The 24,293-nt window shown below is 40.2% G+C and overlaps 1 protein-coding gene across 5 annotated transcripts in view; it reads right to left on the bottom strand.

The window, feature by feature from the left end:
• Positions 1 to 24,293, bottom strand: part of fnbp4 (formin binding protein 4) — a 117,335-nt gene that overhangs the window by 82,824 nt on the left and 10,218 nt on the right. For all 5 annotated transcript variants that reach the window (XM_064337936.1, XM_064337932.1, XM_064337934.1 and 2 more), the window contains exon 2: positions 5,608 to 5,688. In XM_064337936.1, coding sequence (XP_064194006.1) covers positions 5,608 to 5,688 — 81 coding nt within the window. The remainder of the gene's footprint in view (positions 1 to 5,607; positions 5,689 to 24,293) is intronic.

The following is a 24,293-nucleotide window of genomic DNA, read 5'->3' as shown; positions in this document are numbered from 1 at the left end:
GTGATTTAGAAAAATCCATTTTAATCACTAAGCAGTGGCGGAAACTTCCCCTGATTTTCCTTGAGTATCAATACAATTAATCAACAAAATAGGCTACTCAGTACTATCATATATACTCTCCCCAAATAGGCAGTTTTAGCGAGTAGCCTAGGCCGTACAGCCTACATTTATTTTCATTTGCAGTACGAAATTGTGCACATTTTTAATCAACATTATTTGCGGATACATGCACTTCTTTCTCCGCATTCGTATTCATGGCAAATATCTGCAATGTGTAGACTGTAAACAATATTGAAGTGCAGGTTTTGTTTTTGCTGGTTATTCTGTAAGCTAACACGGTAGATAAGACTGGTGTATCTTGTTTGTTCAGTGAGGACTACTTGGTGATTAAAACGGATTTTTAACGGATAGATTGAATTTATGATTTAATCCCCCTAACACGGTATGAAGACGCTGTCTGTTAGGCTACTTGCCATTTGATTAGTCCGATCGTTGGCACGCTTGATAATAAAGGAAAATGAATGAAAACAGGTCGAGATCAATGATTAGTTTAAAGGAAAGTTTTGCACCCCACCAATTTTCAGCTCAATCGCCGCTGCTTTAATATTGATTTTTAAAAAGTGGCTGGTAAAATAGGTGAGTGGCTGGTAGAAGTTGAGAATCTACCAGACACAGTGGCTAGTGCATAAAAAAGTTAATTTTACACCCTGGTAAGGAGTGTAGGCTACTTCGGTTATGAGGACATTGCATAATACATTTGCAATAACAGAGCACTGTTTGAATAAATGAATCATTTTTTAAAAAGAAAATGAATAAAGAACTGAGGACCAGCAGCATCAAGCTGGAGAGACAGAATGGGCTGGCTATAGGCTATACTTTCTGTCAAGAATGTCAGAACTTAGAGCTTAATTTTAAGGAGATCAGCATGATGCTGTAAATAGTAGGCTCGTCGCATGCCCATCAAACGAGTGAGTAGATAAAGTTCTTTTCAAGGGGATTGGTGTTTGGTTTCTGATGTCGCCTATAGGTTGAATTGGGATGCCGCAGTGCCCAGACAATTGTTTTTATTTTTATTTACAACAAAGTGGCAGTGCTAAATAGTAAAGCTTGATCATAAAATTTCAGATACAGATAACGATCCCCGTAATGGTAAAAGGACATTTCACATTTCTTGACCCTTCTGACATTCAGTGTTAAATACAGACTTTTAAATGCCCTGCGTTCCAAATGGGCTAGAAGGGCACTTGTGTCATAGATTGGAGATATTCATTGTGAATTGCCCTTTATAGCTTTTAAGATTTTGAGGAGAGTGTGTTCCCTGGTGGATTTTATTGTAAGGTGATTTTTACCTAGCTAGAATGGTTAAACTTTATGCAGGTTATGGCTCTAGTCAATACCTGCTACCTAGCTAGCCAACAGGCAAACCCCAAGCCCAATGATGGGTGGGGAAACCTGTAAATGAATAACAAGGATTATCGGATTATACATAGCCTAGCCTGCTACAAGTGACCCGTTGTGCCCAACTATGCTTCTTTTTAGTGATTTTTCGACTGATGTGTTGTGTAGGCCTAAGCAAGCTGTCAGCCTAGCTAGTTGTGATGATTGTTTTGGTGACCGTTTGCCAATGTTTCGACCAGCCTGAAGCAGAGCACTGTCCGGGCTGAACCCTGTCCACGGTTCTGATGTCTACCTTGACCTATTTTCCCAATCGCCTAAGTTGTATAACCCAACACATTGTCCGCCCCCTCCCCAATCACAGCAGTCTAGATCCGGGCCACCTAACAAGCAATATCATATAATCTAATGCCTGGATTGTGTTCAGTCTTACTACTGGAGCGCAGATGGGTCCGCATTTTGCTGGCTTGTCCAAGGAAAATCTGACATGGGCAGCGTCCGTAGGTATGTCCCTTGTGCAGTCGGTCTCCTGTTGTGGTTTTCTTAGCTACTGGGTATGTCTTTTCAAAGAGTTGTTCCTGGAGCTGGAAGCTGGTTCGCTGTCACAGGTAGGTATGTAGGCTAAGCGCATTTACTTGTTGCCATGTTGCATAACTATACATGAAACGTTATTAACTAAACTCATCCCATGGTGGATCAGTTTCTTTAGCTAACTTGCAGTATAGCTAACACGTTTACTCAGAGTTATAAACAACTCACCGTGGCTTTAACCCGAGAGCAACAGTGCGTCTTTTTGCGTGTTCCTTTGAGTCTGCAGGCCTTCGTTCTCACTTAATTGTACTTTTAGAGGCTGTGCCTTGGTGTACATCCTCTAGGCTATGTAGCTACCAGAAAAGGGGACAGCAGCAAAAGAGGATGAATATGTTCAAAAACATGACGTTTATAGATGTCTACAGGAAGTACTCATTCACCAGATGACCAGTTTCTCCAATAGGAATGGGAATCGCGGAGCATTCTGGGCTTTCTCCGCCATCTTTGGAGAATAAGAGTTTAAAGGTCTGTATCTGTCGCTGTCACCAGTCGTTTTAAATAATTAAATAAATAATTATTTAAAATAAATGTATAAAGAACGTGAAAGACTGAAATGTCCGTACAGGGAAAAGCTCATGAAAGAGGCAAGGGAGTGGTATCAACAAAAACTTTTATTAGTAAATAACATTGACCCGTACGAATTGCCAGGTTCTGAGCGGTCTACAAATCTTGACAGCTTGCCGCCGATTAGTGTGACCGATGTCGGCACCTATCTAGTGTTTGGCATTAGCGCCTACACTTGTCAGCAATTAAAAATTTTTAAATCCTTAGAGGCCCATGTCCAATTCACCAACGAGTGGGTGCAAGACCTTCAAATCCACCGACTAAATGCTGATTACATCATCAGGACAAATGTAACGTGTTTACTTATGCTAGCTAACAAGCTAAATCCCCCATTTAAATTCCATGTTGGAAACACGTGAAATGTTATTCCATTGTCCAGTTTAAGTTTGGTTAGTTGGTCGTGTGAATGAGTGTTGCAACCAATCACACAGCAAGTTTTGCCAACCATGGTGTGAAGTTGAGTAACAGGTTTTTTTGTCAACAAAAGACTAACGTTAGATAGCTAGCTACACACCGGATTCTCCAAAGATGGCAGACTTGCTGTTGATTACGTCACATTCCCATCCCCTATTGTGATCATGTGATTGTGATGTCAGTCTGACCCGTTGCCCCAAAAAGGCACCCAGTCCTTACACCAGTTTTCCTCAATTGACCCTTTGTTTGTATCTTGATTGAACAGTGGACCCAATAATCAGAGGGTCCAGCGCATTGCATTCCATTGGTATGCTGGACAAACATTTATCTTGAGGAAGTAGCCTAGATATGGGAAAGTCAGGTAGCTACTTCTTTGCCTGTACTCATACCAAGCGACCAAAACCTGACTGCGTTTTTGAAGCTCACTTCCTTGTCTTGTTGAGAAACGTTGCTCACTGGCGCCAATTGTGTTGGTAAAAAAAGTAAAGATGTGTGTGTCATATGTCTACATTTTGGCAAGTGTGTGTGCGCAAAAGGGGCCTGCAGCAGAGATGTGCTACAGGTTGTGCCGACCACAAAAACCGGTCTGCTCTTTTGCGAAGTAAGACAGAAAAACTATTCTAAGAAAAGGAAGGTCAAGAGACAGACTAGCCACCTCCGCACACATCTACCAAAATGTCATTTCTATGTATAGCTGGAAAATTAATATTACTGAGTATGCGCATGTATCCTGTTTATCAGTTTTTAATGACAGCCTGTCACTGGCTATGCTATAAAAAAAGGAAGTTTCTGGGCTGCCTCTCAGAGCACTATGCAAGAGTGTTCAAGATAAGCTTATGTTTGCAAACATTAAAGTTTGAATTGAATATTGTGCGTAAGTCTCTTGACTCTTCTTACCGCCGGTGGATGTAGATAGAATTTCCACCACACCGTGCAGTTGGCTCCAGTATAGGTGTTTCAGCAACATGTTTTAATAAGTCAATGGTAACAATACGGTAAAAATACAAAGTCAATAATTTTGTTCCATAAGAAAAAGTAGTCACAATAGGAGTTTTTTTGTCTAATGTCTCCCTATATGGCGATTTGGTAAGTTACTGTGCTATATGGACAAGACAGTAATATTTTGTGGATGAATCAGGGACAGTTTTCGTCTCTACAGAGTCACTGTAACTCACATGCTTAGTAGATGACCGGACTACATGTCGCTACTGCGTTTGGCTCCAATTTGTACAACTAGGCGATGCTCACAAACTACACTTCCCAGGCTTTTCACCAAGCCCATGGAGAATAAATGGGTGATGTCACAGTGACTGTGTCCATATTTTTCTAGTCTATGACTCATACTTGGTTAAACATGGTTAAACGCTGTGAATGGGGTTTGTGTAAAACAAGCTCCAGATATTCAGAGCGGAATCAAGGAACAACATTCATACCATTCCCAAAACCAAAATCAAGTAAGACTGGCTGTATCAAAATAATATGAAAGCCTGATACAACAGCAGCATATCTCATTTTCCATAAATTGTTATGTTAAAGTGGGAGTGGAAGTTTTTGCTATCGGATATGTAGGTTGAGCATTTTGGCATACTTTCGGCTGCCTGACTGACATGAATTCATCTATTGCTGTATTTTTTGAAAGATGCAAACATGAACTTGGTGTACTAACATGAAATTATTAGTTTAAAGGAGTACCATGGTGATTTTCACACTTTCTCGGTTTTATGTGCTATTTGCACAAGAGGCATTGAAGAAACACAATGAGCAAAGTATTAAATATGTCCGTTCTGTATTTTTGGAGAAATATGCGTTTTAAATTCATCGTCCTATTTTCAACCGGTTGAGAAAGTTGTCATTTTTCTACGTCACGAATACAGTAACCACTCCTATTTCCACGCCCCGTAAAGAAATCTGACAGGACACACCGTCCTGCTGTTCAGACAATGCAAATATTTGACTAACGTTAGGTTCACTTAAATTAGAGTGCCTTTAGATTATTTCTGCTTATATTAATTTAGCTAGCTAGCTAACGTTAGCTAGCTAGGAGGTTTGCTTTCATAAGGCAATGTTATCGATAACGTTAGCTTGCTAGTTTGCTTTTATGAGGACGTTATAGTTGTGCTTTTATCTTAACTTGGCTAGCTAGATAGCAAAAATTATAACTGGATATAAGTCAGCATCCTTACCTTAGCTATCTATCGATACTTGATATACTACTAAGCTAGCTAGCTTGTGAAAATTCAGTCTCCCAAAGAGAGCGCGTATCATGGGGGTAGCTATTGTAACGGGGCACGATCTGTCAATCATAACTAACTGACAGTTCTCATTACCACGCCCAGACGGTTCGGGTGAATTTTTATAGTGGGAAATTTAGGCTTAGAAAAATACGTTTTAAAGTACATTGAAATGACTGAAGAATAAAAAAATTATGCACATTTGTTTTGTTGTTGCCTGAAGACAACTGGGAAGTGTCACGTTCAACCACCATGGTACTCCTTTAAGGGTCAAAATCATTTACTCAATTAAATATTACACTAAAAATATATAATTCCTTGCAAAAAAAGAAGGTACTGGCCAAAACTGGCTCAGATTATTAGCTTCAGGAGTACAGCATACGTTTCACACAGTCAGCCACATGGAGCTTACCTGTAGCTTTGACAGCAGGGGTCCTTGTGTCCACATTAGCATCTTGGCAAGCACACCCTTCTCCACCCCCCTCTTGGTCATCTGTAAAGAGACATTCACATTTGAATTCTCAAAATCATAATTATGATATTTTTGTAGGACTGGACTCGCTGCAATGGCTATTTGTGTATGGTGAGCATGCTACCCATACTACATGTATTTAAAGTTCATTGTAATTATTCAAGTGGCAGTACATATCTGCTCTGTATTTTAAGTTTTCTACACAACACAGCAAAGTGTTTACACATCAATTTTGGGGATGTAGTTCTGGGAAATTCTGGGGCCAGGACAAATAACTGACTATATTTGGCTAGAGTTTTAGCACATGATGCCACTTCAGGTTTGGCATTCAGAGTGCCAAACATTGCAAAATAGTGGTAACTTAAAATCACTAGATTCAGGAACCAGTTTTCACTTCTCCAACTTGGAAAACAAATGTTAATTCATTTGCCAAGTATTGTCAGACACCAATTATCCATTAAATTGCCAAATTTGTTGACAGGTTTAAGATACAACAGCATCAACAAAACATTTTATTCGTATAGTACTTCTCAAACAAAGATTTGCAGCAAAGAGTGCTTTACATTACATGCATGGCGGCAGCGTAGTATAGTGCGTAAGGAGTTGGTCTTATAACCTAAAGGTCACAGGTTTGATTCCCTGGTAGGACACTGCCATTTTACCCTTGAGCAAGGTACTTAACCAGCATTGCTTCAGTATATATCCAGCCGTATCATTGGATGCAATGTAAAATGTTGTGTAAAAATTTTTTTTTAAATTAAAAAAAAATTTAAGTTGTGCAAGTCGCTCTGGATAAGAGCATCTGCTAAAATTCCAATGAAGTAATGTGAAAACAGAAATAAAAAATAGAAGAGGCAGAAATAAAACAATTAGAACAACAGCAAAATAAATATATACATATAAACACATGTAGCCTACAATTCATTTATTTTGGTGGGCTGCCCAAATAGATCTCCCCCCGCCAAAAAATATTTTTCTGTATTGAGTTGCTTATAAGCAACACACTATACTTTCGTATTCGTTTTTTCTTATTCTTTTAAACATCAAAATGACATACAGCCGACTCTCGTTTTGCTGAATGAGCTGGCCGTCCCCTCCCTCTCGTAAAGCACAGCAGGGAGGACTGAGTGCAAACATAAATAGGAGCACCTCATCTGAGACAGGTAACAAAATATTTTAAGTTTTTCAAAATCAATATAATATCTTGTTATGTACCGTTTCTTCAAAAGAATGTGTCCTCAGCCCTAACGAAGACTGAAGTTAACAACATTATTTGGATTAATGTTAGCAAGCACCATTGTCCACCCACAGCTAGTGTTAGTTTATATAGATAAGGAAAACAATAACTTTTCACTTTTGACAGAGATTAGTATAAAAATAATTCTTTAGAGGAGGATGAGGGAGAAACATCAGCACAGATAGGTTGCCATAACATTGCTGTTATAGTAACAGGTACAGTTAACAGTTAGGCCTACTTACTTTAAAGGTGCAGTATGTAGAATTTAGTGGCATCTAGCAGAACGGACTTGGCAGAAATGGAATATAACATTCATAAGTATGTTTTAATTAGTGTACAATTCCATGAAAATACGAATCGGTGTTTTCGTTACCTTAGAATGAGCCCTTTATACCTACAGTGCCTTCAGAAAGTATTCAGACCCCTTCACTTTTTCCACATTTTGTTACGTTACAGCCTTATTATAAAATGGATTAAATTCATTTTTATTCTCATCAATCTACACACAGTACCCCATAATGACAAAGTGAAAACAGGTTTTTAGAAATTTTTGCAAATGTATTAAAAATAAAACACTGAAATATTACATTAACATAAGTATTCAGACCCTTTACTCAGTACTTTGTTGAGGCACCTTTGGCATTGATTATAGCCTTGAGTCTTCTTGGGTATGATGCTACAAGCTTGGCACACCTGTATTTGGGGTATTTCTCCCATTCTTCTCTGCAGATCCCCTCAAGCTCTGTCAGGTTGGATGGGAAGTGTTGCTGCACAGCTATTTTCAGGTCTCTCCAGAGATGTTAGATTGGGTTCAAGTCCTGGCTCTGCCTGGGCCACTCAAGGACATTCACAGACTTGTCCCGAAGCGACTCCTGCGTTGTCTTGGCTGTGTGCTTAGGGTCATTGTCCTGTTGGAAGGTGAACCTTCACCCCAGTCTGAGGTCCTGGGCACTCTGCCGCAGGTTTTCATCAAGGATCTCTCTGTAATTTGCTCCGTTCATCTTTCCCTTGATCCTGACTAGTCTCCCAGTTCCTGCCGCTGAAAAACATCCCCACAGCATAATGCTGCCACCACCATGCTTCACCATAGGGATGGTATTGGCCAAGTGATGAACGGTGCCTGGTTTCCTCTAGACGTGACGCTTGTCATTGTGGCCAAAGAGATCAATCTTGGTTTCATCAGACCGGAGAATCTTGTTTCTCATGTTCTGAGAGTTCTTCAGGTGCCTTTTGCCAAACTCCAAGTGGAATGACGTGCCTTCTACGGAGGAGTGGCTTCTGTCTGGCCACTCTACCATAAAGGCCTGATTGGTGGAGTGCTGCAGAGATGGTCGTCCTTCTGGAAGGTTCTCCCATCTCCACAGAGGAACTCTGGAGCTCTGTCAGAGTGGCTATCGGGTTCTTGATCACCTCCCTGACCAAGGCCTTTCTCCCCCGATTGCTCAGTTTGGCCAGCGCTAGGAAGAGTCCTGGTGGTTCCACACTTCTTCCATTTAAGAATGATGGACTCCACTGTGTTCTTCGGGACCTTCAATGCTGCAGAAAGTTTTTCGTACCCTTCCCCAGATCTGTACCTCGACACAATCCTGTCTCGGAGGTCTATGGACAATTCCTTTGACTTCATGACTTGGTTTTTGCTCTGACATGCACTGTCAACTGTGGGACCTTATATAGACAGGTGTGTGCCTTTCAAAATCATGTCCAATCAATTGAATTTACCACAGGTGGACTCCAATCCAGTTGTAGAATCATCTCAAGTATGATCAATGGAAACAGGATGCACCTGAGCTCAATTCTGAGTGTCATAGCAAAGGGTCTGTATACTTATGTAAATGTGATATTTCAGTTTTTTATTTTTAATAAATTTGCAAAAATTTCTAAAAACCATTTTTTGCTTTGTCATTATAGGGTATTGTGTGTAGATTGATGAGAATAAAAATGAATTTAATCCATTTTATAATAAGGCTGTAACGTAACAAAATGTGGAAAAAGTGAAGGGGTCTGAATACTTTCCGAAGGCACTGTACATAGGGAGCGGGTCCTCTTCCACAAAGGCCCCCATGTTGCACCGCCATGTTTCTACAGTAAGCCCAGAACGGACAAACGGCTCTAGAAAGGGCCTTTCGTGTTTCTTTCTTTCGCATTTCTAGTTTGGGTGGGTGAAGAGACTGAATCATATATTGTCTTGGACAATCCGTTTGTGAAATAACGTGCATTTGAGACCTGATACCTTCCAAAATAGCTGTGCGTAATACCACGTGTTGTTTATGGTGTTGTCACCATTATAGTACAGTCTGGCTTGATTGACAATTCATTTATCAGTAGGTGTGAGTATAAGCTTCCTAACAATGTATATCATGTCTAATTTTGCTTTTGGAATAGCGTTTTTATAGGTCAGCGTAACCGAAAATTTTCTTATCGCATTCACTTACGCATTCACTTTGTGGTAATGGAACTGGAACGGAGTGTAAATCGCGAAATGCGCATGCGTGGAACACCAGAGCGACGCGGACCCTCAATTGTAGTATGAATGGAACCGGGTGCGCGTGCGCGCGACAGGTACAAATCTGCAGTGGACGCGGAACGCGCAAAGTATGAAGCAGCCTTTATAGTACAGTTGTCACTGGTTTCAGTTGACGCAGTTGCCTCTGCGGCGGCAGTTCTGCCGGCCAGAAGGAAATGCATGCAGGGTTCTGACAGTAGGGGGCAGCAGTGTGTAATTTTTCCTCATAAGGACAGCTTCCACCATTCTGCATTGTACTTGAAGTTACGCCGGGTTGTATTTCGGGGTGATTCGCAATCTTAAAATGAGCTTAGCTCTGTGATTTTAAGATAACATTTGTATTTGGGAAAAATAAAGCCCTAATACCAGCTGATATTGGGCTGGTAACAGCATAGAAGCCATTCAAATATTTTTATGGATCTGGTAACTCTTTACCAGAGAGAATTATTAACAGTTTGCAACATGAAACTAGTAAGACCCTAATAGGGACGTCAAACCCGTTTTGGTGATTTTTCAGCAAACAAACTGCTTATTTTTCACAATGTCATAATTGCTACTCAAATAGCAACATATAAATACCGTATCAGAAAATAACAGCTGTTTTCTTTAATACGATTTAATACAAACCGAAGTCAATTGGGTCATTATAAAAAAATCTAACCTTTTTGTTATAATAAAAACCGAACATAATACCATAAACTTTAAAATCGAGAGCTAGTTCAGTTTCTGTAATTCTGTTTAAAATCAGTCAGTAACACGAATAACCAATTGATTCTCGTTTTTTGATTTAGGTTTTAAAAATGAATATTGAACACCCATTCATTTCTTGTTTTTAATTTCTGTTCCTGAAACAAAAAACAATTGGCCAAAAAGTACACAGATCCTCTCATTACTTGCCGAGGGAAGCAGCTAATTTTTTAACATCGTGTTAAAGGAAACAACTATTTTCTTATGTTCTGGAAAGTCAGCTATTTATATATTATTATTTGATTATACTGTAGCATTTATGCCATTATGGATTTAAAAAACTGTTTTCTGAAAAATCGGTTTGACCCACTAGGGATATGCATCATCGTACACTAACAGCAGGTTGGGAACTGGGAATCGAAAAAACGTGTCTCTATTTCACCCGAATTAGAAATACCGCCAGTTGTATGCCTCCGCCAACCAGTAGTCAGTTTGGATATAAAATGTCATAATTTCATCAAGGCTTCATGCATGTGATAATTCATTCCTTCCCTGGTTCCTTTTCCTGGCTAGATCAATGACTCTTCACATATTATAATTTCTAGTCACCCAAGGTTACTTTTGAATGGCTCTCGGCACCTAAATCTCAGGGGAGACCTTGCATTTGAAAGGGAACAGCTTAAGTACAATCTCTAAACAATGGTGTCTAGCCAGGAGGAAAGGCTTCATGCACTCCTTCCCCGATTCCTTTTCCTGGCTAGATTGACCATTTGGATATAAAGTGTCATCACTTCATCATTTTATCATATTAGACATATTGGTGTGAAAAAATCCTGTGTATCGAAAAAACGTAATGAAAACAGCTGACGGTTCGTACCGAAAATGAAAACAGGCGAACCGCGGTTCATATAGGGCTATTAGCACATTATTTTACTTTAATTGAATTTAGTTTTCCATTTTAAAAAGTATAGACAGAGCATTTTCCCACAGAATAGCCTATTAAAAATGAAAAATGAAAAAACAGTGAAGGTCAAGGTCATGGTTGTAAATAGGTGGCCAAGCAACTACCTGTTAGGAATGGAAATGTATGAAATTTGTCATTCAGTGAAATGGATTTCGTTATTCAGCGAAATAACTTCGCCAAAATGTCATCGATGTTGCTGAATGACTCCATGGATTTAGCTTACTTTTCTCTGATGTCAATTGATTTATTTAGCATATTATGCAATTTGTACCACTTAATACACTATGCTGAATTATTTTTTTCCATTTTTAAATATTTTTAAACATTTTAACAGATGCCTTCGACAAACAAAGAGAGGTGTGCACGCTACCGTGCAAAGATGAGGGCAGATCCTGTTGCAAGGGAAGAGAGGCTAACAAGGAAAAGGGCCAGATATACCATGTATAAGTAGCCACAATCAGTATAGGGCCTGCCAGGGGCATGGCTAGAAATTGTGGGCCCCATAAAAGGGTATTATATTGGGCCGCCCCTCCTATATGATACAATATATCAATGATACAATATTTTTGAGGGCCCCTGTCTCTTCAGGGGCCCTTGGAATCATCCTAGGTCCCCCCGGCCCCTCTTATGGCTCCCCTGGGGACTGCCATATGTACAACCCTGTATTTTGGTCCAAATGCACAGAGCAGAGTACCACTACATAACTGCATTGGGTGCATAATTTACAATAAAGATGAAGAATGATCACTACTATTACCGCTATAAATGAATGGATGCATGGATAGATAGATAAATAAATAAACAGATACATGTTGTTATTGATTTGTAGCTATCAACGGAGAAAGCAAGATGGACGTCATTCAATTGCATAGATCAAAATGAAAACAGGTTCAGAGGCTCACCTGTTTATATGAAATTGAAACTATGTTTGTACGTACCTTGTTATATGCAGCTTAAAGTTACAGAAAAGCAGGATTTTTTTTATTGTCATTCAATTGCATAGATCAAAATGAAGAGGTTCAGAGATGGTGAGTCTGTTTATGACAATCATTTCAAGTTTTTAACGTTTCAACGAATTGATGTTCTGAGACTCCAATGTATTGTGAAATCCGCAAAATCATCTGCTTTTTAAATGTCATTAAACCATTCACAGTTCAACAAATATGGGAGATGCGTATCTTTATATTTAGGCCTACACCTCCCATTTATGAAAGTGTAGGCTTACACAACTATTGATAGTTATATTACAGATAATTCTGTCCTAAATGACAATGTGTCATTCAGAAAAACAAAATCCGTCACAGGGTAACATAGTCATAATTAGTTGAAAAATATAAAACATTTAATTGCTTTACCACAACACTCATTATGAAACTTAACTTTAACAAAGAAATTGATTTTTGGGAAATTCTCTCTCATTAACTTTTTATAAGAATTGCATTGGAAAATTGCTACCATATTGGAGACAGTAACAGTAAAATGCTAAATATTTCATATAGCCTATAGGTTTTAAGATTTACTTTTCTCAATAGGTATTATTTTTAAATAGTGTGACATTGACAGTGTCACTATGCATTATTATATGACATTATTATGAAATTGATTTTATTTGTAAAAATAAAATATGTTGCTGAATGACATTTTGGAGGCATGACATCTGATCAAACACAAAAAAATTACCTAATTTGCTGTTTTTCTTGACTATGTCGTAACACTTAAGCCGCGTTTCCACCAAAATTACCCGGAACTTTTAGTCCCAGGAACTACTTTTCAAGGAACTAAAAGGTTCCTTCAGCCCGTGGTTGTCTGCGTTTCCACCGAGGTCTAAAGTCCCGCGAAGATCAGGCAAATTAGCCCACTGACGTATGAAAAAACGACGTTGTCGTCGGTCCATCTGTCCTATGATTTCTTCTGTAACCCCATACTACCACCGAAGTAGCCTACATTATTTTCTAATAACCGGGACAGCCGAGAGGGGTTTATTCCACTTATATACAACGGGTTACCAACAATGATTATATATGGTTACTTTTGTATTATTTTTTTTTTTATCGATTTAATCACCTGGAATTGAAATATTCTTCTGCAGCCGTTTGGGCTTATTTTACCGTTGTCAAGGAAAACTGTCGTTGGTAGTTGAACTTGGACCGTTGTTATGCAACAAATAGGATATAACAGGCCAATAGTCAGATTGTAACTGTTTTATATATCCTCTCAAACACATTCATTATGTTTTTAGGCGAACATTCGCTTTCATGTCTTGACATCCGAAGCGACCGAATGCATTCACATTTATATGTATAACTGGCAACAACATCAGAAAACATGCACACGTTGTAAACAATTTGCTGTTTGATTACTTTCTCATAGTCAATTCCATATCGCAAATCACAAAATGACAAGAATAGAACGAAAACTCGGACTTGAAAATTTAAATTAGTAGTGGTACTGCCACCGTTTGCTTTCCTTCGAAGTTACTGCTAGCCGAGCAGCGAAGTGTGCCCTCCAGATGCGAACCATGCACCATAAATTAGTCCATAGTCTTCCTGGTCTTTTTGTGGAATTGAAGAATGGCAGAGTAAAATTACGGCAGTCTGAAAAAGCTAAAGGGACAATTACTAGAATTAACCTGTTATTTTACCCTGACAAAAAGTGCGGAAGGTGATTTCCAGTTTGCTTTTATTGTATCACCAATGTGAATTACGCAGAACTACCGCATACCTCACATAACTGTATCAAACGTTTTGAGTCAATTACAACGGGCTAACAAAGAAAATCCGGAAGAAAATATTCAGCAACCGAATTAATCCGTTTGAATGTTTTGGTACGTAATATGCGGTCCCAGCACGAATGCTTTTTATAAAAAAAATTTATAAAACAAATACTAAAGCAAGAAAAGAACAGAAGAGCACACGTTATAGGCTAATTCCAAGACGTTGGCAGGCTATAACCAAAACTAGGCTACTGCGCCGCATAACATACAAGTTTGATTTGAAGTTATTATGAAAATAAACTGGTTTGCGGCTGCATATTTTTAAACATGGCGGCTGAAAACAAACACAAAAAAATGCTGCGAGTACTCGACCAATCAGAAATGTTCAGCGCTGCAAGCTCCACCCAAAAGGTTCCTGTACTTTCGGAAAGTACTACCACCCGAGCAGGAACTTTTTGGGGGGTAAAATAAAGCCCCCGGAACTAAATTTAGACCCTAGTTCCTGCGGTGGAAACGCACTGAGTTCCTCAAAAGGTTCCTAGTTCCGGGGTAAAGTTCCTGCGGTGGAAACGCGGCTTTAGGTGGGATGTCGTAACACTTAGATGGGATGTCATAACACATATCATGTGTATGTACCCGGCGTGTATGTACAGCTGCAGCGCTTCCATGCTGTAACTAAAAAAGGCGTCACAGTAGTGTTGTCATGACTGTTGTCATGATACCAAAATTTGGACTTTCATACCGATACCAGGTTTAGTATTACGATACTCGATACTGAAACAATATTGATTCAATACTCAGTACCTAACAATACAATTCTTAGTTTATTAAAAACCTGGTTTATTAACAACCTTTGAGTTGAAGCCTGTTCAACATATTAATAAGCATAGGCCTATAGTGTTACAACACTAAACAATAGAAAAATATATTAAATATATTTCAAAAATTAAACAATTGTAAAGTAAATTATCTGTAAACAGGTCTTTCACTTTAAGATAGATCTAAAAACAGTAGGCCTATATTTCAATAACAATACAGCATCTTCCTATAATAAAATATTTACAAATTAGAACAGCTATTGCTACTGAAGTGAACTGAGTCTAAGCTAGAATGCACAAGCGTGCGTCACCTCACTTGCCAACCTTAGATGCTACTGCCATCTTGCAAAGATTCTGACAAATTACACTTTTCATCCTCTAAATCAGTAATGTGGGAGATAAATTTCCCTGGCTTTTACATTTGACTCAAAACTACCGAACTTCGGAATATTCTAATACCGAACCGTTTCTTTTTTTCTTTCTTTTTTTTTTTTTTTTTTTTAAGTACCGAGAAAGTGCTGAAGTTTTGGTATACCGTGCAACACTACGTCAGACACATATTCCAAATCCATTGCTCAGCTTAGCAGAGAATGCACATTTCAGAGTGCCTCAGAGACAGATAGAATAATAACACATAAATACACATTTCAAATAATAAATATGACATTGAGAAAAAACGAAACAAAAGACGAAATATAAACTCGCAACCTGCGTGCTGCTCGCAGAGTAGCCTACCGTGTTATTCATTTAGACACTGGCATATAAGAAAATTCTCGGTTACGCTGACCGATAAAACGCTATTCCAAAAGCAAAATCAGACATGTTATACATCGTTAGGAAGCTTATACTCTCACCTACTGAATAAATTAATTGTCAATCAAGCCAAATTTTACTAAAAAGGGCGACAACGCCGTAAGCAACAGGAGTGGTATTACGCACAGCTATTCTTGAAGGTAGCCGAACCAGGCGTCACAAATGCGCGTATATTTCACAAACGGATTGTCCAAGACAATATATGACCACTCGGTCGCAAAAGGGACATCTCTACGCGTAAAACCAATGGTAAGATTGTATATTTATTCAATGTTTAGTCCCAGATATTGACTGTAGAATGACATGGTATAATTTTTAAAAAACTTTGTCTCGTTTATTTCGTTATTCAGTGAGCAGCGTTTTCACTGCTGTATTGGCAAATTTTAGGGCTAATGTCGGGTTTATCTTGTTGCTACGGAATATAGCATTTGGCAGACGCTCTTATCCAGAGCGACATACAACAAAGTGTATAATCATAATCAGAAACAAGTGTGTCGAAAACCCTAGAGAGAAGTACCGTTCCAAGTGCTGGGAACAACCGCATAGTTCAACATGGACCCTGTAGGTTAAACTGATTAACACTAACACAAACAAGAACAGCAACAACGCAGTCTATGCAAAAATACACGCAATAGTTAAGACAAGTGCATTAACTAAGTCACCTACGAAACAGCTACCTAGTTACAACCCTAAGCTTATGTTGAGAATACGATTTCTCTCAGTATAATGACAAATTTAAAGACTAAACGAACTCACCTGATATTGTCTTCAAATGGATCCATGCCAAAGAAAAGTAATGATTCATCCTCTCAAAGCTTTTACTAACAAACTTTTAGTAGCAAAAAACGAAATATCAACTTGCCATCATGCTACCTGCTTCCTACGCTCAGAGTACCGTATTATTTATTTAGACATTGGCAGAGTACAGCATAAATTGCGTCTTTTGTTTAGGCCTATATTCAATATTAGTAATTGCAGCGAGAAACTGCAGCTGTAGACACAAGATAGTTTGTTATGTTATGGTAGCAACGGAACGAAGCGGACTATATATGTATTGCCATCATTGTTTCATTATACCAGCGTGTGTTCGCGCGTTTGCACAGAAACTCAGAACCTACCATAAAAATGGCTCAGCATAATTCACTGTCAACTGCCCCCGTTTTGACTGGTGTTGATAAACTGGGGCAGATGAAAAACTATCTGAAAGTGAGTCATTGATCCGGTTGGCCCACATCCTAAAATTTTTTAAATGCATGGTTCTTCCAACGTTTCATGCATAGAATATACAATGAGCTCCATAATGTTTGGGACACATTAAAAGTTTGTCCAGAGAAAGTTTTCACGAGCCACTGCTTATACACAGGGGTTAAACTGGGATAAGACAGAGAGCCCATAGCTACAGAACTTTTGCAGGTTGCTGGCAAGATATAATCACACCATCTCGGTTTCCATTCTGACCTACTATAATTTGTCATTTTAAATAAAAATTACTCTAAAAACTTCTGTTGTGATGTGTGACAGATCTTTCTCACATTCACAATAGAGAATCAGTTGGCTACAACCAGAGCCAGTTAGGCTACAGGAATGCCAAGAAGATTACTGTTATGAATGAAAAGATATAAGCTAGGACAAAAAACAATAACAAGCAAGCTAGCTAATGTTAGCAACAGTAAGAAACAGTTTTCACAATGTGTTTCTCCTGGTCAGTTCATCAATCTCTTGCCTTGCTCGATATCCTTTGACTGCGCATCCAGTTGCCGTCTAAAAATTGCACAGGGTCCAACGGTAAGGTTTTTTTTCCCCCACTTGCCCCATCAGACAAGTGGTAAAGAAATCCACTTGCCCACACAAAATTTCTACTTGCCCAAATATTAGAGTAGCGCTGTACCACAGGAAACCAACATAAAACACAAAAAAAGCTTTGGTTAAAAAAAACTTTGTTTGAGAAAAACTTTATTTTACGGAAGTGGCCGTCAAAGCCTCGGCAAAAGCGTTCATTTCATGCCCCCTCTTGCATGTGTTACATGAGTCTACGTGCCCTCCTGGAGCAATAGCAAGTGTTTGAACGTTGAAAATGGCAGGTCTTGCTTGATAATGTGATATGCTGTTCTTATTATTTTTGCCATCTTGGAATTGGCTTCCTGATTCACACGCCGTATGTGAATGTCCATGAGCCCTGTCCCTGGATTATCGGCTCTTTTCTTGGCTGTTACATAAGCCAGGTGTGGTAATGAGCTGCCGTGGCTTTTGATGCTGTCAATTCGGTAGCTATTTGTACCAATATAAAAAGCACTGCTTTTGTCCGCCCTGGTCGGAAAAAGTCTGCACACAGTGAAGTACATTGCAGGTATAGCCGCATCATTTTCAAGCCAAGTATATGGCATTTTCCACAAATTAAGAAACTCTCGTTTCCTTTTATGGTTTTCGTAGGTGCATTTTGGATTGTCCATTCTGTTTCGTTGTACTCTTCTGACTGTGTGACAGACTCTGTACTCCTTCCCGCAAGTAGCCTTTAGCAACATTCTATTGTACTTTGATTGGTTAATTTTTGTTGTTCCTATGTTAGTGTTGTTGTTACAAAGTAACCAACTGATGTTTTGCTCCCCACGGGATTTTCACGAGAGAGATGGAGCAGCTACGCTAGCCTTTTTTTTTAGCGGTTGTATTTCACTGTCCGATCGGGCATGTCAGTGATGGGTTCAACTAGCCCGACGCATGTTTTTAGTTGTCCTGGGCAATCGGGCAGTCCTTATTGTCGGACCATGTTGCAGTCAAATAACGTCAAATTTTCAACAGCGGTTCTACTGACGTTGCTATAACAACTCAGTGATGCCCCTCCATGTTTCAGACCACTTCTTTCTTTCTCCCTCTCCTACTAGCTCCCCCACAACTCTAACAGCTCATCCCTGTAAATTTCAGGAGAAATCTCTCTACTCTGTCACAATCCTCCCTCATCTCCACTGCTCTCTCTACACTTCCTCCTCCTGCTTCTTTCTCTACAATGCCAGTTGACCTTGCTACCTCCACCCTCAACTCATGCCTCTCCCAGTCCCTCGACTCACTTTGTCCTCGTCTCCAAACCAGCACACTCTTCACCCCCCTGCCCATGGCTGACTGAGTCACTACGCTACAGCAGAACATCACTGCAGGCTGCAGAGAGAAAGCGAGGAAATCCAGATCCTCTGATGACCTGACAGCATATCAAACCCTGCTGACAACTTTCACATCTGCCCTCACATCAGCTAAAACCTATTTTTTCCAATAAAAGATCAGTGTATGCATCTCTGATCCACGTAAACTATTGTCCACCTTCTCTTCCCTCCTCATTCCTCCTCCACCCCCATCTCCCTCTTCCGTTCCGCAGATGACTTTCTGGCCGCCTTCGAAGGCAAGGTGGCTAAAATCCAGAACTCCTTTGCCGATCCAGTGAACAACCTGCTAGACCCTCACCAGTCTGGCTTCCGATCCGGGCACTCAGAGACTGCCCTCCTGGCTATGACGGAGGCACTCGCCACTGCAAGAGCCTCACGCCTCTCCTCTGTCCTGATCCTCCTTGATCTGTCTGCAGCATTCAACACGGTCAAGTACAAAATACTCCTCTGAGATGGGCATTTCTGGGACCACCCTGTCTTGGTTTGCTTCCTATCTTGCAGATAGGTCCTGCCAGGTCACCTGGATGGGGTCTGCCTCCGCTCCTTATCCCCTTGTTACAAGAGTACCACAGGGATCTGTACTGGGTCCTCTGCTGTTCTCCATATACACCAAATCTCTTAGTTTAGTTATTAATTCACACAGCTTCTCCTATCATTGTTATGCAGACGACACGCAACTCTTCTTCTCTTTCCTCCCCTCTGCCTCACAGGTTGATGATAAAATATCTTCCTGCCTGGCTGACATCTTAACCTGGATGGCCAGCCACCACCTGAAGCTCAACCTCAACAAAACTGAGCTGCTGTTCTTCCCATGCAAGACCTCCCTACTACGTGAGCTCTCAATCACGGTTGATGGCACCACAGTCACTGCCTCTCACTCTGCAAAGAGCCTGGCGGTGGTCCTGGATGATCAGCTGGACCTCAAGGAGCACATCAAGGCAACATCACTGTCCTGCAGATTCCTTCTGTACAACATCAGGAGGATTCAACCATTCCTGACCACGCACTCCACTCAGCTGCTTGTCCAGGCTATGGTGACCTCCCGCCATGATTACAGCAACTCTCTCCTTGCAAGCCTGCCAGCTTGTGCCATACAGCCACTACAGATGATTCAAAATGCTGCTGCCCGACTCATCGTCAACCTTCCCAAATTCTCCCATGTCATTCCTCTGCTGAGGTCACTCCACTGGCTACTGGTCTCTGCCAGGATCAGGTTCAAAGTCCTGACCCTTGCCTACATTGCAGCCAACAGGACGGCCCCTGACAACTTGCAGGACATGATTTGATTGTATACGCCTGCTCAACCACTCCGCTCTGCAGCAGCAGGGCGCCTTGCACCCCCTCCCACCCAAGTAAAGGGATCACAGAGCTTCTCCACCCTAGCTCCCCAGTGGTGGAACAAACTCACTGTCCCTCTTCAAACCTCTCCCTCACTACTAGGGATGGGTGTTTGGGCTCAATTTAGTACACATGTACCCATTGGAATTTTAGCCCGGTTGAATGGTTAACCACGGCATTTTAATAATAATGACTGTTACAAAAGTATAGTGAAAAAAAAAATCATGATAAAATTATTTTTTCAAATTCATTACCACTTTACTTTTAAATCGCAACAGACCGAGTAGCATCATAATTGCTGTTTATCTTAACTTTTTTTCAACTTAACAGTTGTTGAATGACATTTGCCTTTTTTAAAATTTAATTTGTACCTTTAAACAGAGGCATACTTTAAGTCGAAATATGTAAATCATATATTCAACTGGATATAAAGTGCACGTCACAAAAAGTGACCCCCGTATTTTGGAACAATTTCTAACTCAAGGTTTCTAACTCAACTCAGGCTTAGACTATTAGAAATGCATTAAACAAATAACGTACACTGTCCGTGCTCTTGTGAAATGTAACTAGTAAATAAACAAAAAAAGTCCTTATTCTAACATATAGCGCCGATTGTGACTGGAATTTTACTCAATATCTGTGCATTTCAGATTGGCTTTTAAGAATAGTAGCATATCTACATTTTGTGGCCATAGGCGGTTTCGTAGTTTGTTGACCACCAGGCCTGCATCCGAAAACACTTGTTCAGAAGGAACAGAGGTTGCGGGTGTGCAAAGATGCTTCTTTGCCAACTTCGACAGAGCAGGAAATCTATCCTGGTTTCTTCTCCAATAATCACTGGGGTCTGCTTGAAGATCTTCAACTGGCTCCTTGAAGTATTTCATCATCTCTTCTTCAGATCGTCCCATGCTGACTCAAGAGTCCGACGCCATACTGTTCACCAAGGAGGAAGGAAAGCACTGAGGCGGGCGGATCGTTCCTTTGGCATTTTTCTGGTGAATTGCACTTGGTGTCTTCACTGTTGACAGCTGTGACGGTTTGAATTAAATCCTCGACGTTGCCGTAAACTTCATTACGAAGAGCAGGCGCCATGAAGGAAAGATGATTGTGCCGTGGATCGAGGGCTGTTGCAATCATCAGTGGATTTCCTGGCATGTCACTGTTCATCTTGAATCCTCTGTGTAGCTCCCAAAGCACGATTTCTTTGAAGTTGCTAACTGGTGCTGCTTCACTTTCACTCGTCACCAGGTGATTTGAAATTAGTCTGTGAACAATTGGGTACACAGACGAGATGGAAACGTTTTGCTTCAATGACATTGCCTCTGTTGCGATTTGGAAGGGTTTTAATATAGGAACCATGGCATGAACGTTCTGCCAGTCCCGGTCTTTCATCTCAAGCAGTCTTCCGTCGCCCTTCTTCATAACATCTTGATTGCTTAGCACAGCACAAACAGGCCACCTACAATATATGCATATTTTTGTTGTTAATAATAATAATAATTATTTATATAGCAGCTTTAAAAAAGGGGGAATCTCAAGCGGCTCACCTTTGCTCAGCGAGACACTATCATACAAGTGCTGAATCCGTGCTGTTATCCCTCTACAGCTTGGGATTGAGTATGAAGGCTCTGCGTAGTTGATGAGACCTGAAGCCTGGTGCATCCACTTCAATTAATGGTCGTGTGTCTTGGATGATCGGTGCGATCAGCTTGCTAATTTTCTCCGTTCTCTGTTGGGAGCACCCCACAAAATTACTTATTCTAGTTTAGGTTGGGCTAGCTCCTGCTGCTCCGTACTGCACATCGTCGCCATGTTTCATTCGCAGATGGCTGTTCATCGATCCTGTCCTTTATAACTTAGTATCGCATTGCAAAGTGTGCATTTAACAGTTTTCTCCATTCTGTGAAATGATTCCAGACACAGGCTTTTGCACCACTCATTTTACCAGCTCCCACGTTTGTCTTTGCTTTTGAAAACTGCCGTTCACGTCATTCTAGTTGCCTGCGTGCCAGTTTCCCCCCTTTTTTAAATGATGCAGACTAACCGTTATCTTTTGTTTTAAAAATAATGAATTTGCATTTAAAAGTGATTTTTAAAAATAAGGAATGGTTATACATAGGTAATGTATCCCATGTATATATTTTACAGTACATCACTGACTATGAATTTTAATTCTGTGTAACCGGTGTATTGCGCACCTAAACGGATAATGAATTTTTTTGTGTAGGCTACACGTTTAACAGTGTAACCATGCCCATCCCTACTCACTACCCATCTTCCGCTGTGGTCTGAAGACGCATCTCTTCAGATTATACCTGGACTAACTGTCACCACTCTGTGAAACATTTCACTTTAAATCCCTCCTTTCATGACACTCATGTTACATGTACCCCCATTCCAGCACTTTTTGTAATTTGTATTTGTCCTAATATTGTAGCTTGTTCTTCTCCCTAGTTTGGCTTGGCATAAGTTAGGTCAGAATAATGTTCACTGCGTGAACTGAACTGTGTTCTTGGCTATAAATAGCTGTACAAAATTAGTATTGCAGGGTTTTCCCTAGGTTTTCAGAGGGCTTAGACGCTCTCAACTATATTTTGGAACAGCGTTTTTTTTTTTAATATATGAAAAAACGCTTTGACCAGCGGTTTTCATCAGAAAAAGACGTTACGTGTGAACACAGCTCAACTTTATTTAGCTACCAAGCCACGTTAGATACTAACGTTAGTTCAATCAAGGTATTTTTATGTAACGCCAACTAACTAGCATCGCTGGCTAACGTTGTCATGCAAATTTTCCCGACCGTGAAAACTGGATTACTTGTTTACTAGGGATGAGTGAGTACACCATTACCCGTATCTGTATCTGTTCAACCACCTAAATTATCTGTATCCGTACTCGGAATGGACAGGGCTTAAACTGGAAGTGGGCGGGACCTACCAGGAAGTTGGTATTTTAACCTCTTACCAGCGCAAAGCCCCCAGTGGTTGGCACGCCGGCGCGCCGAGATTACTGAACTCAGACATTCAGTGCTACTGCAACCAAAGTATGAGTTAATAACAGAAACGCCTTGTTTTAGTTTCATTAGTATACATGACAACTATGCCAAATACGGAGTTTTGCAGTGCCACCATTGTCACTCTGGTCGTGTGTTTAACACGCATCACCCCCTCCCTGCAGTCTCATCTGCAACTACACCCTCCCAACCCAGCTAATGGACAATATTGTCTATCTGGGCATTCATAAAAATATTCTTTCACCACTCAAAAATCGTATTCCGTCATAGCAACAAGATAAACCCTGACAATAGCCCTAAGATATGCCAATACAGCAGTCAAAACGCTGCTCACTGAATAACAAAATAAACAAGACAAAGTTTTTAAAAATGGAATAAATATACAACCTTACCGTTGGTTTTACGCGTAGAGATGTCCCTTTTGAGACTGCGTGGTCATACATTGTCTTGGACAATCCGTTTTGTGAAATATACGCGAATTTGTGATGTCTGGGTACCTTACAAAATAGCTGTGTGTAATACCACGTGTCGTTTACGGCGTGGTCACCCTTTTTAGTACAGTCTGGCTTGATTGACATTTCATTTATTCAGTAGGTGAGAGTATAAGCTTACTAACGATGTAAAACATGTCTAATTTTGCTTCTGGAATAGCATTTTATAGTTAACCGAAAATCTTCTTATCATCGCATTCACTTACGCATTCACTCTAGCAGTAAAAGACGCTGTTATCGTTACTCTGGTTTTATCATTTTTTTTTTTTTTTTAATGAATTGACGGTGTGAAGACAGTAGTAGACAGAGCGCGCCAGGTTACAGTTGGCTAACCACGATGTAATGTAGGCTATGTGTTGTGATTTCAGGTGAGTGACAACGTCTAAATGTGCACAAAAGTGATATTGCATTTGTACAGTGGATGTAGAAGAATGCTAGGATGTCAATGTCAAAATATATGACAATAGATAATAGATCCCTGTAGACAGAGTGGCTGTTACGATGGCAAGATTGTTTTGTATTGTGTGGGCGCAGCACAGCAGTGAACTTTGTATAGCAGTGGTGTCAAACTCGTTGCCATGGAGGGCCGTGTGTATGCAGGTTTTCATTCCAGCCTCAGATCTTGATTATATAATTAGTTAAATTATTTGCTGAATTAGGGATGCAGGTTTGTGCACAATGGTGACCCGACGTCTATGGTGACCCGCATTGTCTAAATAAAAATTTTCTTATATTCTGTGCTTCAGTGCAGTTAAACGCATATGGCTGAATGAGTAATTGGACTCAATTAAGGCATGAAAACCTGCATACACACGGCCCTCCATGGCAACGAGTTTGACACCACTGTTGTATAGGCTCTGTGTAGAGGAGGAGCTCTGTGTCTGGCTGGCCTATCAC

Source organism: Anguilla rostrata, chromosome 5, assembly GCF_018555375.3.
Source record: "Anguilla rostrata isolate EN2019 chromosome 5, ASM1855537v3, whole genome shotgun sequence".
In the NCBI taxonomy this organism is placed as follows: Eukaryota; Metazoa; Chordata; class Actinopteri; order Anguilliformes; family Anguillidae; genus Anguilla; species Anguilla rostrata.
This window is presented reverse-complemented; position numbering and strand designations above follow the sequence as displayed.